At 46.9% G+C, this 15,008-nt stretch overlaps 3 protein-coding genes across 7 annotated transcripts; all 3 read left to right on the forward strand.

Moving 5' to 3' along the window:
• Nucleotides 1–13: 13 nt before the first annotated feature.
• LOC125772166 (brachyurin-like) lies at nucleotides 14–6,853 on the forward strand. 4 transcript variants are annotated; one of them, XM_049443615.1, is made up of 3 exons: nucleotides 24–113; nucleotides 3,449–3,597; nucleotides 6,109–6,853. In XM_049443615.1, the coding sequence occupies exons 1-3, from the start codon at nucleotides 39–41 to the stop codon at nucleotides 6,782–6,784; spliced, it is 900 nt and encodes a 299-aa protein (XP_049299572.1). In that variant the 5' UTR covers nucleotides 24–38; the 3' UTR covers nucleotides 6,785–6,853. The 4 variants fall into 4 exon arrangements, with proteins under 4 accessions (XP_049299571.1, XP_049299570.1, XP_049299572.1 ...); XM_049443614.1 differs by lacking the exons at nucleotides 3,449–3,597; nucleotides 6,109–6,853 and adding an exon at nucleotides 4,070–4,328 and having other exon boundaries at nucleotides 14–734; XM_049443613.1 differs by lacking the exons at nucleotides 3,449–3,597; nucleotides 6,109–6,853 and adding an exon at nucleotides 3,705–4,328 and having other exon boundaries at nucleotides 14–369.
• Nucleotides 6,854–8,123: 1,270 nt separating this feature from the next.
• Nucleotides 8,124–10,746, forward strand: LOC125772163 (brachyurin-like). 2 transcript variants are annotated; one of them, XM_049443608.1, is made up of 2 exons: nucleotides 8,124–8,452; nucleotides 10,107–10,746. In XM_049443608.1, the coding sequence occupies exons 1-2, from the start codon at nucleotides 8,125–8,127 to the stop codon at nucleotides 10,676–10,678; spliced, it is 900 nt and encodes a 299-aa protein (XP_049299565.1). In that variant the 5' UTR covers nucleotide 8,124; the 3' UTR covers nucleotides 10,679–10,746. The 2 variants fall into 2 exon arrangements, with proteins under 2 accessions (XP_049299565.1, XP_049299564.1); XM_049443607.1 differs by lacking the exon at nucleotides 10,107–10,746 and having other exon boundaries at nucleotides 8,124–9,773.
• Nucleotides 10,747–11,083: 337 nt separating this feature from the next.
• On the forward strand, nucleotides 11,084–13,629 carry LOC125772149 (probable medium-chain specific acyl-CoA dehydrogenase, mitochondrial). Its single transcript, XM_049443585.1, has 4 exons — nucleotides 11,084–11,235; nucleotides 12,058–12,316; nucleotides 12,390–12,490; nucleotides 12,570–13,629. Exons 1-4 carry the CDS (start codon nucleotides 11,221–11,223, stop codon nucleotides 13,452–13,454), a joined length of 1,260 nt encoding a protein of 419 aa, XP_049299542.1. The 5' UTR covers nucleotides 11,084–11,220; the 3' UTR covers nucleotides 13,455–13,629.
• Nucleotides 13,630–15,008: the final 1,379 nt, after the last annotated feature.

Below are 15,008 nucleotides of genomic sequence, written 5' to 3' on the forward strand. Positions count from 1 at the left end.
GGCGTGCAAATGCGTTATTTGTTACTAAAGTTGTCAGGATGAAAACCGCCGTGCTTCTTGTTGCGTTGTTCGCCATCGCTAGCGCCGAATGGATCGATATCGATTGGTCCCAGGTGCGCCCGATCGATGAATTCGATCACTACTGGGCTCGTTTACCAGCTGAGATGCAGATCTACCGCAAGCTGATTCCTACCCACCGTGTCGTCAACGGTCAGGAGGCTACTCCCGGTCAGTTCCCGTACCAGATTGCTCTGTTGAGCACCTTCCCCACTGGAACTGGTCTGTGCGGAGGTTCCGTGCTCACCAACAACTACATCCTGACTGCTGCCCATTGTGTCATCTCTGGTGCTACGACTCTGGCTACCGGAGGTACTGCCATCATGGGTGCCCATAACCGCAACGTCCAGGAGGCTACTCAGCAGCGCATTGCTTTCTCGACTGCCGGTATTATTGCCCACCCTGGTTACACTCCAACCAACATCCGCAACGACATCGCCGTCGTTCGCCTGAACTCTCCGATCACCTTCACCGATCGCATCCAGCCTGTCCGTCTACCCGGTCGCTCGGATACTCGTCAGTTCGGTGGAATGACCGGAACCGTTTCTGGATTCGGACGTACCACGGATACTGGTGCCACCTCGCCTGTTGTGATGTTCACCAGCAACCCGGTCATGACCAATGCTGACTGTATTGCACGCTGGAATACCGCTGTGATTCAGCCGCAGAACGTGTGCCTGAGCGGAGACGGTGGTCGCTCGGCCTGCAACGGTGACTCCGGTGGCCCGCTTGCCGTTCAGGATGGTGGAAGCCTCCAGATTGGTGTTGTGTCGTTCGGATCTGCTGCGGGTTGCTCGGTTGGCATGCCATCGGTGTACGCTCGCGTGTCCTTCTTCCTGGACTTCATCGAGTCCAACTCTGACTTCACTGCTGCCCCCTAAAATCTCCAAAATATAAGCATTTATTCTCTAATACGAAAAACATACTTGTTTTCATTATTAGTTTGCGTTGCACACACAGATTTATTCAGTTCTATAGCAAAGGTCATGGGTTATACAAGTTTGGATAACCAAATTAACAACTACTATTCGAATACATGATTTAATACGATCAGCTATCCGAGGTCGGTAAATCAGACATTGCGTCACCATGAATATCTGTGATGGCTCGGAAGTTAGCACAGTCCAGTCTGTCGCCCTTTTTGTACACTGGGTGTATGACACCCAGCTTCCACTCGTCCGGTAGTTCTTCCTGGTCCCAAATCCTTACGATCAGCCGATGCATAAGCGCGGCAAGCCTCTCCGGGCCCATCTTGAACAGCTCTGCCACCAGCCCATCGCTGCCAGCTGACTTGTTACGTTTCAGCTGTTTGATGGCACTGATGACTTCGTCCAAGGATGGCGGGGGCACTTCCTGCAGAGGTCTCTCCTGCATCTGCTCCGTTCAGGTGCCTGTCGAAGTAGCACTTCCACCTGTCGATCACCTCTCGCTCGTCCGACAGGATATCTCCCTCCTCGTTGCGGCACATAGCGGTTATGGGAGTAAAACCGCCTCGTGCCGCATTCAGCATCCTGTAGAACTTGCGAGTTTTCCCCGACTGGGATAGCTGCTGCATCAGTTGCTCATCCGACTCTTCGAAGCTGCGCTTCTTGTCCTGGAAGAGTCGGGTCTGCTGCCTTCTCAGTCGTCTGTAGTCTTCCACGTTCTGCCTGGTCTCGCGCTGGAGCATGCGAGTACGCGCTGCGTTCTTCTCGGATAGTGCTCGCCTGCACTCATCATCAAACCATTCCTTCCTCCGGTTACGTGTTACGCGGCCAATAGTTCGATCGGCCGTGCTGCTGATGGCTTGTTCCATCATACGCCAATGGTCATTGAGGGACATCGCCTCGAAGGTGGTGTCCTCCGGTAACGCTTCCCCCAGCGTGGTCGCGAAGTCCCTCGCCACATCAGCTTGCCGCAACCGATCTATGTCGAGCCTTGGGGTGGGCTGATAGCGCAGCTTATTGGCTGCGCACAGTTTCTGGCGTAACTTAACCATAACCAGGAAATGGTCTGAGTCGACGTTTGCTCCCCTGTACGTACGTACGTCGATAATATCCGAGAAGTGCCTTCCATCGATGAGAACGTGGTCAATCTAGGAATATGTCTGCTGCGGTGATCTCCAGGTGTAGCTGAAGCGTGGTGCGTGCTGGAAGAAGGTGCTGCGAATGGTCATGTGCTTGGAGGAGGCGAAGTTTATTAGGCGAAGCCCATTGTCGTATGTCAGCTGGTGGGCGCTGAAACTACCTATCATGCCCATCATGGTTTGTATGCCTCCTCCCGTCCGACCTGAGCGTTAAAGTCTCCAATGACGATCTTGACGTCGTGTTGTGGGCAGCGGTCGTACTCCCTCTCCAGCTGCGTATAGAATAACTCCTTATCATCATCGGTGCTTCCAAGGTGCGGACTATGCACGTTAATAATACTCAGGTTGAAGAACCTTCCACGAACCCTCAACCTGCACATCCGTTCGTTGATCGGCCACCAACCGATTACCCTCTTTCGCATCGCACCTATGACCAGGAACACTGTACCGAGTTCATGCTTTTCACCACCGCTCTGGTAGATCATGCAATCACTGCGGTAGGGGCGCTCCATAACTCCTTTCCAGCGCACCTCCTGAAGTGCTACTATACCGAAGCCGCGGGCCTTCACCTCGTCCGAAGAATGCGGGTACTTCCGGGTGCTGTGAGTGATCTGCAGTTCCATGTCCCGAGTTTCCAATCGTTGTCCTTGTTTCGGTGCGTGGGTCTGTATCTGTTAATCCGATTCGAAATTTCTTGAATACCTTTCGTTGCGTTGGTATTGGGGGTGGCTTGCAAGGCCTCTCCCCCAACCCCCTGTCTCGTCGGAGAGCCTACGCATCCTGGCTGTTTAAAGTCCCGTAGGGTGCCAGGACAGAAGGGACATCCAGCAGCCCCTAACATGGAGAACAGACGCTGGCTGTCCCCCTCCGCTCAATTTAGCCATATACCCCATCTTCCCAAGGGGTTGGGTTTCCCCGTATACCCAAGATCAGATATTTGGAGAGATATGTTACCATTCTGTACGACGGGGACGTATTGAATCGGAGTAGGGTATGGAGTGCCTATATTATCCTTCTAGAGGCTTCGGATCCATACCCATATCAGTGCGGTATGGCTACATACACTGACAACAGAACCAGAATCTTATCAAATACAGGAAAGAATTAACAATAATTATCGCCGGTAATACCCAACAAAAAGGCCCGTCGATTCGTACAAACATTGGCCGGATTATCTAAGGATCGATAAGCCGAACTTGTTTCATATAAAAGGCGCGTGCAAATGCGTTATTTGTTACTAAAGTTGTCAGGATGAAAACCGCCGTGCTTCTTGTTGCGTTGTTCGCCATCGCTAGCGCTGAATGGATCGATATCGATTGGTCCCAGGTGCGCCCGCTCGAGGAATTCGATCACTACTGGGCTCGTTTACCAGCTGAGATGCAGATCTACCGCAAGCTGATTCCTACCCACCGTGTCGTTAATGGACAAGAGGCTACTCCCGGTCAGTTCCCGTACCAGATTGCTCTGTTGAGCAACTTCCCCACTGGAACTGGTCTGTGCGGAGGTTCCGTGCTCACCAACAACTACATCCTGACTGCTGCCCATTGTGTCATCTCTGGCGCTACGACTCTGGCTACCGGAGGTACTGCCATCATGGGTGCCCATAACCGCAACAATCAGGAGCCTAGTCAGCAGCGTATTGCTTTCTCGACTGCCGGAATTATTCCTCACCCGGGTTACACTACAACCAACATCCACAACGACATCGCCGTCGTCCGCCTGAACTCTCCGATCACCTTCACCGATCGCATCCAGCCTGTCCGTCTACCCGGTCGCTCGGATACTCGTCAGTTCGGTGGAATGACCGGAACCGTTTCTGGATTCGGACGTACCACGGATACTGGTGCCGCCTCGCCTGTTGTGATGTTCACCACCAACCCGGTCATGACCAACGCTGACTGTATTGCTCGCTGGCATGCCACTGTGATTCTGCCCCAGAACGTATGCCTGAGCGGAGACGGTGGTCGCTCGGCCTGCAACGGTGACTCCGGTGGTCCGCTTGCCGTCCAGGATGGTGGAAGCCTCCAGATTGGTGTTGTGTCGTTCGGATCTGCTGATGGTTGCTCGGTTGGTATGCCATCGGTGTACGCTCGCGTGTCCTTCTTCCTGGACTTCATCGAGTCCAACTCCGACTTCACTGCTGCCCCCTAAAATCTCCAAAATATAAGTATTTATTCTCTAAAACGGCGGCCCGGTGGTGCATGTGATAAACGGCGCCAGTCCACACGGCCGGACCGGGTTCAAATCCCATCCGGACCGTCCCCCCGTAGCAAGGACTGACTATTCGGATACGTGGTAAAATAAGTCTAGTAAGCCAGAAATGGCCGGCCTGACCTGTAAGGTCGTTAAGCCAAGAAGAAGAAGAAGAAGAAGAATATTCCCTAAAACGAAAAATATACTTGTTTTCATTATTAGTTTGCGTTGCACACACAGATTTATTCAGTTCTATAGCAAAGGTCATGGGTTATACAAGTTTGGATAACCAAATTAACAACCACTATACGAATACATGATTTAATACGATCAGCTATCCGAGGTGGGTAAATCAGACATTGCGTCACTTTGAATATCTGAAGAATACACATATAAATCGAAATAATCCTAGACCTTCACCAGAATGGTAATCAAAAACGCTTACTTAGCACACTATTGTTTAATCGGTATACAATAAGTTATGGATAGTTTACAATAAGAAAATTTTAATACGGCAATAAATTAGATGACATATCATTCTGTATGGGTTCAGCCCGCTCTGGATGTTGTTCAATAAAGTAAGAAATTAACCACAAGATTCAACCAGGCCAATAGTAGGAAAGTTAAATTCTCAACAAGTCCCACTAAAAGCGAAGAGGAGATGCTACCAACGACAACCCTACGAAGCCATAACCATGCTCGAAACGATCACCGACTGCTGATAGTGCCAATGCATTGAACCAGATGCATCCATCAGGAGCAGCACAAGAAAGGGATTACTGTATCACCCATGCGAATTAAAAAAGTTTATAAAATGTGTTTATTGAAGTGAAAGGCATGATAATAAAACATAAGTAATTATCGGGTGTAGTTTAGTTCTTTATTTTAGCATGAACTGTTGTACTAAATTTCGTTCGTTCCCAATACGATCGTCGATCATTTGTGAGCGATCGTACAATAAATAGTTTGAGCAAATGAACAATGTTTAGCAAATGTCCTCAACACCAATACCGAAAACACTTGAAACCTAAATATACATTCTGAGCTTAAGTGTATCAACAACAATCATTTATAAATATTGGGTGAGGAGCTCTATTAGCATTTGCCGTTTGAATATTAGTATAAAATGCTTACTTGAAAGGAGGACTACCAATTTATTACGTTGACTCATTTAATTGTAAATAAAAAGAATAAGTACAGTTCAAGTTTTAAATCGTCGTACCACAAAAGCGCCTATGCTTTCTGTTGAAAACATTGAACTCCGAGATTATTTCTTCTACCGTTGATTCTACCGATAAATAAAACTTTAACGATTCAGTCGATTAGCGTCCATGGTATGTGCCTTCAAAATAAAGTTCACATCATCTATGTCTCAATATTCTCACGCATTCATGATACTATCTTATCAAATACAGGAAAGAATTAACAATAATTATCGCCGGTAATACCCAACCAAAAGGCCCGTCGATTCGTACAAACATTGGCCGGATTATCTAAGGATCGATAAGCCGAACTTGTTTCATATAAAAGGCGCGTGCAAATGCGTTATTTGTTACTAAAGTTGTCAGGATGAAAACCGCCGTGCTTCTTGTTGCGTTGTTCGCCATCGCTAGCGCCGAATGGATCGATATCGATTGGTCCCAGGTGCGCCCGATCGAGGAATTCGATCACTACTGGGCTCGTTTACCAGCTGAGATGCAGATCTACCGCAAGCTGATTCCTACCCACCGTGTCGTCAACGGCCAGGAGGCTACTCCCGGTCAGTTCCCGTACCAGATTGCTCTGTTGAGCACCTTCCCCACTGGAACTGGTCTGTGCGGCGGTTCCGTGCTCACCAACAACTACATCCTGACTGCTGCCCATTGTGTCATCTCTGGCGCTACGACTCTGGCTACCGGAGGTACTGCCATCATGGGTGCCCATAACCGCAACGTCCAGGAGGCTACTCAGCAGCGCATTGCTTTCTCGACTGCCGGTATTATTGCCCACCCGGGTTACAATCCAACCAACATCCGCAACGACATCGCCGTCGTCCGTCTGAACTCCCCGATCACCTTCACCGATCGCATCCAGCCTGTCCGTCTACCCGGTCGCTCGGATACTCGTCAGTTCGGTGGAATGACCGGAACCGTGTCTGGATTCGGACGTACTACGGATACTGGTGCCGCCTCGCCTGTTGTGATGTTCACCAGCAACCCGGTCATGACCAACGCTGACTGTATTGCTCGCTGGAACACTGCCCTTATTCAGCCCCAGAACGTGTGCCTGAGCGGAGACGGTGGTCGTTCATCGTGCAACGGTGACTCCGGTGGTCCGCTTGCCGTCCAGGATGGTGGAAGCCTCCAGATTGGTGTTGTGTCGTTCGGATCTGCTGCTGGTTGCTCGGTCGGTATGCCATCGGTGTACGCTCGTGTGACGTTCTTCCTGGACTTCATCGAGTCCAACTCCGACTTCACTGCTGCTGCTTAAAACGTTCGAAATATATGCATGTGTTTCATTAAAGGCAAACAATAATGGTTTTTTAATGCACTATATATACTTGACTCCTGGGGCGGCCCGGTGGTGCATGTGAAAAACGGCGCCCGTCCACACGGCAGGGACCGGGTTCAAATCTCATCCGGACCGTCTCCCCGTAGCATGGACTGACTATCCTGCTACGTGGTAAAATAAGTCTTGATACAGCCAGGCCGTTCTAACCAAGCAAAAAAAAAATATACTTGACTCCCAACAACTTGACTCCTAGTACTAGAAATCAATTTGTAATTCAAAATTAATACAAAATCTACTCCTAAACTCCACTTTAATTGGGCTCCATTTGTCTAATTCCTACGATAGGTAACAGTGACTCGATCTTATTATCTCGAGTCTTATTTCGGGTCTGACTGTTATATACAACTAACAAAAGTAGAACACCCTGCGATCACCTTTGTAGTGATGCGTTCTCGGAATCGCACCCTCGGCTCGGAATCGCATCCACGGCTCGGAACCGCTTCCGAGCATAGCAATTCCGGCCCCGATTCCGCCTAGGGTAAAACCACGATTCCGCCCGGAGCCGCTAGTCGGCAGCCGGAGCCGTCTGGAGCCGTCCGGAACCGTCCGAAGTCGTCTGAGCCGTCGGAGCCGCTAGTTGAAATAAGCAAATGTTTCATTTCAACTCGTTATTTTTACCAGATTATATAAAATTTGCTGATAGCTGAACGCACAAAGTGGACGGTACATTTTCTGATAACGTATAAAAAAAACTCAACCGTATGTACCACGAATTGATACCGAACTCTTCGATATGAGTTCCTGGAATTGAAAATATAAGCTGTCCACTGATACGTATTTCAAAAGCGTTGGAGCGTTGTTTTCCAGATTTAATGAGCGCTCTACGAAACTTCCAACAAAGGTGTAGTGATGGGTAAGTTGGACAAAAAAACGGAATCGCTTCCGAATGACTCCATAAATTTTGGAAGCGGCTCCGGTCGGTTCCGAATTCGGAGTATTGCACCAACCTTCCGGAGCCGCTTCCAAAATTTATGGAGTCATTCAGACAGCTTATATTTTCAATTCCAGGAACTCATATCGAAGAGTTCGGTATCAATTCGTGGTACATACAGTTGAGTTTTTTTACACGCTATCAAAAAATGTACCATCCACTTTGTGCGTTCCGTGGTCATATCCGACGAAAATTACCCAACCAGGCAGATATTTTGCAAGCCTTTCGCGTGATAAACTGGCCATAGATTACTTATCTATCGTTGTATTTCTTCAGGACCTATAAAAGGCTAGCTTTTGTATCGTTGCGGTCATTCAGTGTCGTCAGGATGAAAACCTCCGTACTTCTTGCTGCTTTGTTCGCCATCGCTAGCGCCGAATGGATCGATATCGATTGGTCCACGGTGCGCCGGGTCGAGGAATTCGATCACTACTGGGCCCGTCTACCGCAGGAATATCAAATCTACCGTTATGCCACACCATCGCACCGTATCGTAAACGGAGAGGAGGCTATTCCCGGCCAGTTCCCGTACCAGATTGCGCTGTTGACCAACTTCGGCGCAGGAACTAGTCTGTGCGGAGGTTCCGTGCTCACCAACAACTACATCCTGACCGCTGCCCACTGTGTTGTTGATGAAACGACTCTGGCTACCGGAGGTACTGCCATCATGGGTGCCCATAACCGCAACGTCCAGGAGGCTACTCAACAGCGCATTGCTTTCACGACTGCCGGTATTACTCCTCACCCCGGTTATACCAGAACCAACGTCCGCAACGACATCGCCGTTGTACGCCTGAACTCTCCGATCACCTTCACCGATCGCATCCAGCCTACTCGTTTACCCGGTCGCTCGGATACTCGTCAGTTCGGTGGATTGATCGGAACCGTGTCTGGATTCGGACGTACCACGGATACTGGTTCAACTTCGCCTGTTGTCCGATACACCAGCAATCCGATCATGACCAATGCTGATTGCAATGTGCATTGGAGCACTACACAGGTACAGCCCCAGAATGTCTGCCTGGCCACAGACGGTGGTCGTTCATCGTGCAACGGTGATTCCGGTGGCCCGCTAACCGTCCAGGATGGTGGAAGAAGTCTCCAGATTGGTCTGGTGTCGTTCGGATCTGCTGCCTCTGGTTGCTCGGGTCCTATGCCAAAGGTGTTTGCTCGCGTGTCGTACTTCCTGGACTTCATCGTAGAAAACTCTGACTTTATTCCTGGCCCGTAAAATTTCAAAATGTCAGCATTCGGTATCATTCGGTATCCGAAAGCAAAGGATGTATGGAACTCTATTTTATTTTTATACCCATTGCGTGTAGATGAAAATTGAGTTCCGATGAAATTGGTAATAAAATAGAATAGACATGAAGCACTATTAGTATGAATGCGACGGCCATGTGTAATCTGATCTGAAGAAGAAATCCAAACTCATGACGGAACTGAAACCGATATCGGCCAGACGCTAATGTATAGTGCTTATCTGTTTGCGCACTGCATGAGTATCCCCTGTAGTCCTTTACGGATCGAAAACATTTACATCATCACTGGTGGTGCCTTTGCACCATGCTTCGGGACCAGCTGATATTTTACAATTTTATTTGATTTTGTGATTACAATACCTGAAGATCGTCAGACGCTCATGGGAACTGCAAAACATTTTGCTTAGCTCACAAGTACATATGCTACGTGGGTTTCCAACACTTTTGAAATACGTATCAGTGAACAGCTTATGTATTTCATACCAGGATTTGATAGCGGATAGCATGATACGGTTGAGTTTTTTTACACGCTATCAGAAAATGTACCGTCCACTTTGTGCGTTCCGTGGTCACACCCAGCGAAAATTACCCAACCAGGCAGATATTTTACAAGTCTTTCGCGTGATAAACTGGCCATAGATTACTTATCTATCGTTGCATTTCTTCAGGACCTATAAAAGGCAAGCTTTTGTATCGTTGCGGTCACTCAGTGTCGTCAGGATGAAAACCTTCGTACTTCTTGTTGCGTTGTTCGCCATCAGTAGCGCCGAATGGATCGATATCGATTGGTCTAAGGTGCGCCCGATCGAGGAATTCGATCACTACTGGATCCGTTTACCGAAGGAGCTTCAAGCCTACCGTTATGCTACACCATCGCACCGCATCGTAAATGGAGAGGAGGCTATTCCCGGTCAGTTCCCGTACCAGATTGCGCTGTTGAGCAATTTCGGTACAGGAACTGGTCTGTGCGGAGGTACCGTGCTCACCAACAACTACATCCTGACTGCTGCCCATTGTGTTGTTGATGAATCGACCCTGGCTGTGGGAGGTACTGCCATCATGGGTGTCCATAACCGCAACGTCCAGGAGGCTACTCAACAGCGCATTGCTTTCACGACCGCCGGAATTATTCCTCACCCGGGTTATACTAGGACCAACATCCGCAATGACGTCGCCGTAGTTCGCCTGAACTCTCCGATCACCTTCACCGATCGCATCCAGCCTACTCGTTTACCCGGTCGCTCGGATACTCGTCAGTTCGGTGGAATGATCGGAACCGTGTCTGGATTCGGACGTACCACGGATACTGGTTCAACTTCGCCTGTTGTCCGATACACCAGCAATCCAATTATGAACAATGTTGATTGCAACATGCATTGGAGCACCAACCTTGTTCAACCACAGAATGTGTGCATGACCACGGACGGTGGTCGTGCCTCTTGTAACGGTGACTCCGGTGGCCCACTTACCGTCCAGGATGGTGGAAGCAGTCTCCAGGTTGGTATTGTGTCGTTCGGATCTTCTGCTGGTTGCTCGAGTCCTACACCAAAAGTGTTTGCTCGTGTGTCGTACTTCCTGGACTTCATCGAGTCCAACTCCGACTTCACTGCTGCTGCTTAAGATGTTCAAAATATAAATGTACGCTGTGTATCAATAAACCGTGTCTCGCAACGAACATATGTTTTATATTTAATATTAAACTCTTATTCCTCATACTTATCCATTCGAAAAAAGGAGCTCTATTCATTCATATTCAAGTTTCTAAAAGCTTTTCATATTCATACCTTCCGGAGCTTGGTCAAAAGTGGCTGATAAGTGGAACACATTTTGACCCTCTCTCTCTGGGTGGTCGAAAATTAGTCCCAATTTCTTCCGAAATAAATCGATTTCTTTCTGTTAGTATTGCTCAGTAAGATTTGACGCAATGTTCATGCATTTGACAGTTCATTCCCATAATGAACACGCTCCGCTTTGGATGAACCACAGCTCACAAAATGCTGCTTGGGTAGACGACATCACAATCATCTGTCACAATCATCACAACTGCGGCTGTTGTGCTGTTTTGCTGTTCAAGTTATTAAATAAAAGTAATCGCAACGTTGTGGTTCTTGAATTTGCTATTCTACAGTACTACAAGACTATATTGTACAATCACCAAAACAATGGCACTGTCCCAGGTAAGCGCAAAACATGATCAATAGTTTTGCTCCCTATACAACACCATCCTCCACGTACTAGTTTTCGCATACGTACGGCATCCACCACTTTCGCGACCTTTGAACACCGCGAGTATAGTGGCGAAATTCATACAACTTGCGTGGACTTTGGAATGCCGTTTACCGCCGTGCCCCAGTGTTTCTTCGCGTGTCCCATCTGCCTGTCATCTCATAATCGCTTGTCATCATTGTAAGCGAAGTCTTATCGGATCCGTACCGGCCAAAGTTTCTTTACCCTTTGCATGTAACTGGGGTTTGGTGTGGACAGGAAACCTCCCCTTTGAAGAGACGGTGAAAGGTGTGCATTGATCAAAAGTGCTTGCATTAAGCATTAAAGCTTAATTTAAACCCAGTATAGAGTTGTTGAGGGATATTGCGTTAAGCTGCATTTTCGTTGATGTGCTATGAAATTTGATAAAAACCGGTTAAACGTGTAGTCTTATCTAAGTGGCCGGGTGTAGTCTTGTGATCAAGGAACGCTTCCTTCCCTTCGCAAATCACTTCACTTATGTCGCCCAGTCGTAGATAGCTGCTGCAAACGTACGAACCATGATAAGGAAATATGCCACACCGTGCTGAAGTAAGCCATTCGCTTAAGGATGCTCACCGTGTGTGCCAATTTATTCCCCCCCGTCGCATCATCCTTATTCGAAATCAAAACAAACGCGAAATGTTGTTTATGTTTACCTTTCCTATTTACATGCACTTCCCGATCGTTCGATCGTTGGAAGCGTTCTCCTATCAAGATCGCTAACGATTTCATGTTTCACTGTATCATTTCAGTTTCTGAAGCTGGCCGCACGTCCGGCATGCCGTGCCCTTTCATCCAAGGCGGCCCCAGAGCTGGACATTTCCCCGACCGGTCCATGCTTTGCGCTGAGCGATGAGCAGCGCGAGATTGTGGATCTCACGAAAAAGTTTGTGCGGGAGGAAATTATCCCAGTGGCAGCCCACCATGACAAGACCGGCGAGTATCCGTGGGCCATTATCAAGAAGGCATGGGAGCTCGGGCTAACCAATAGCCACATCCCAGCAGAAATTGGTAAGAGCGGGTTTGCAAGTTACTCCTCAAGCTGGTGGGAAACATAACGACACTGTTATTTGTTACTTCTCAGGTGGAACGGAAATGTCCATCGTAACTAGCTGCCTGGTTGCTGAACAGTTTGCATACGGCTGTACCGGTATCATGACCGCCATCGAAGCCAGCGGGTTGGGAGTAAGGAGCTTTGTTTTGCCAGCCGTGTAATATGAGTGTAATTAGTAATATTAACCTTTTCCAATATTCGCTTCCTTAGCAAACACCCGTTATCATTGCCGGTAACAAGGAGCAGCAGAAAAAATACCTCGGCCGTCTACTGGAGGAACCGATGGTGGCGGCTTACTGTGTGACCGAACCGGGTGCCGGTTCGGATGTGAACGGTGTGAAAACTCGCGCTGAAAAGAAAGGCGACGAATACATCCTGAACGGTCAGAAGATGTGGATCACGAACGGTGGTGTTGCGAACTGGTATTTCGTACTGGCACGCACCAATCCTGATCCCAAATGTCCTGCCTCGAAAGCATTCACCGGTTTCATCGTCGAGCGGGATACTCCTGGACTGACGCCCGGGCGCAAGGAGCAAAATATGGGCCAGCGTGCCTCGGATACCCGTGGCATTACGTTTGAGGATGTGCGCGTACCGAAGGAGAACGTGCTGGTAGGTGAAGGGGCCGGCTTTAAGATTGCGATGGGTACGTTCGACAAGACGCGTCCACCAGTTGCGGCCGGTGCTGTGGGATTGGCCCAGCGCTGCCTAGACGAAGCGCTAAAGTATTCGCTAGAGCGTAAGACGTTCGGTGTACCGATAGCCGCTCACCAGGCCGTATCGTTCATGCTGGCCGATATGGCGATCGGTGTGGAGACGGCACGTCTCATTACGATGAAGTCCGCCTATGAGGTGGATCAAGGTCGCCGGAATAGTTACTACGCATCGATTGCCAAGTGTTATGCATCGGACATTGCCAACAAGATTGCTTCCGATGCGGTGCAGGTGTTCGGTGGTAATGGGTTCAACAGCGAATATCCAGTGGAGAAGCTGATGCGCGATGCTAAGATTTACCAGATCTACGAGGGTACTTCGCAGATCCAACGGTTGATTATCTCCCGCAACATGATCGAAGCTGCCAAGCAGCAGGCGTAAGCACTGGTTGTACTTTTTGGTTAAACTTATCGGTGGGCTCGATCGCGTAACATTGTCGAAAACCGCGTGCATTATTCGTTTTTATACAACGTTTCGTTTCTGTTAAATTCTACATCACTAAAAAGTTGTAAACGCATAGACTGGGTGTAATAAAATTTATATTTTCTTAAGAAAATGGCAAGATATTTAACAAACATTAAGAATACATATCATTTAATAACAAATCTGCTCAAATGAGATAGTACAATAAAATATTTAACAAAATATACCTTCCACCATGAATTCATTAACACTACCTATTCCTTTAGTTAGTTAAAAAATAACTTTAAAACAAGTGAATGTAATGTTGGTTTCATGGTGCAAAGTTTACAAAATTATAATTATGACCAATGTTGAAATCACTGTGCCAAATTTGTTTCACCCACAGTGGTCATCATCATGGACATTTTTCTATTGCAATACCATTTTCAAAAATATTTGTTAATATTTTATATTTTACCTACATTTAGCAGCAAAAACGATCAAAACCAATCGAGATAAAGCCATCAATCCATGTTATAATCGGTTCAATGCCTGAAGAGAGCCTCAAAGGACTTTACCCGATTCTATCATTCTCATGATTCAAATGGCGCCAAAACAAGATGGAAACCAGCATGGATCAATGTCATTCATGGAGACGCATCAAGGAAGGTAGAGATGTAATATTTTGGTGAGATTCCTTTATTCTATACCCATGTCTTGGGAAACTTTTGTATGCACCGTCAACTACAGTGAAATGTGACTTGAAAAACTTTGCGCTATGGAACCATTTATTATCCAATTAAAATTATACTGATAACAATTGTTAGTGTATTGTGTTTTTGCCCACCGCGTCATACACCGGGCAAAATACAATCGGGATCGAATATTAGAAGTCGGATTGCACCAATTAGAAGCAGCTTCGAGTTGCATAAAGATAAAAACCTTTTGTTTTCGGGAAATCGAACTTGTCCGGCTTTTTTTCTCATTTCATGTCCGTCACCGTACCATCAATACACAGGTAATCATAATTACGATTCCGACACAGCTTCCGAAACAGATCGAACCCCTGTATGTAGTGGGCTATATTTATTAGCAAGATAACCAAACGCGTTGTTTATATCGACATTGTTTAAGCAAGTTCAACATACCAGTAATATATTCAATAACAATGCAGCTATTACTTGAGTGAAAAGAAACTTATTCAACCAATTTGCATTGAAATAACAAAATTTATAAAATTTGCTAAATTTCCCAAAAAAAAACTAAGGCTAAATATAGCCTTATAATATTTTCAAATTTATAGATTTTTTTTAATTTTTTTTTATTTTTTTTTACTTTTTTTTATTTAAAGCATTACTTGAGTGAAAAGAAACTGATTGCAACCAGTTGGCATTAAAAAAAATCAATTTAATTTTTTTTACAAAATTTCCCAAAAAAAACGTAAGGGGTAAGCCTTATAAAATTTTCGAGTTGAAAATTTTTTTAAATTTTTTTTCTGACTTTTTATTATTTTTTTAATTTAAAGCATTATTT

The sequence above is a fragment of the Anopheles funestus genome, chromosome 3RL (genome assembly GCF_943734845.2).
Source record: "Anopheles funestus chromosome 3RL, idAnoFuneDA-416_04, whole genome shotgun sequence".
In the NCBI taxonomy this organism is placed as follows: Eukaryota; Metazoa; Arthropoda; class Insecta; order Diptera; family Culicidae; genus Anopheles; species Anopheles funestus.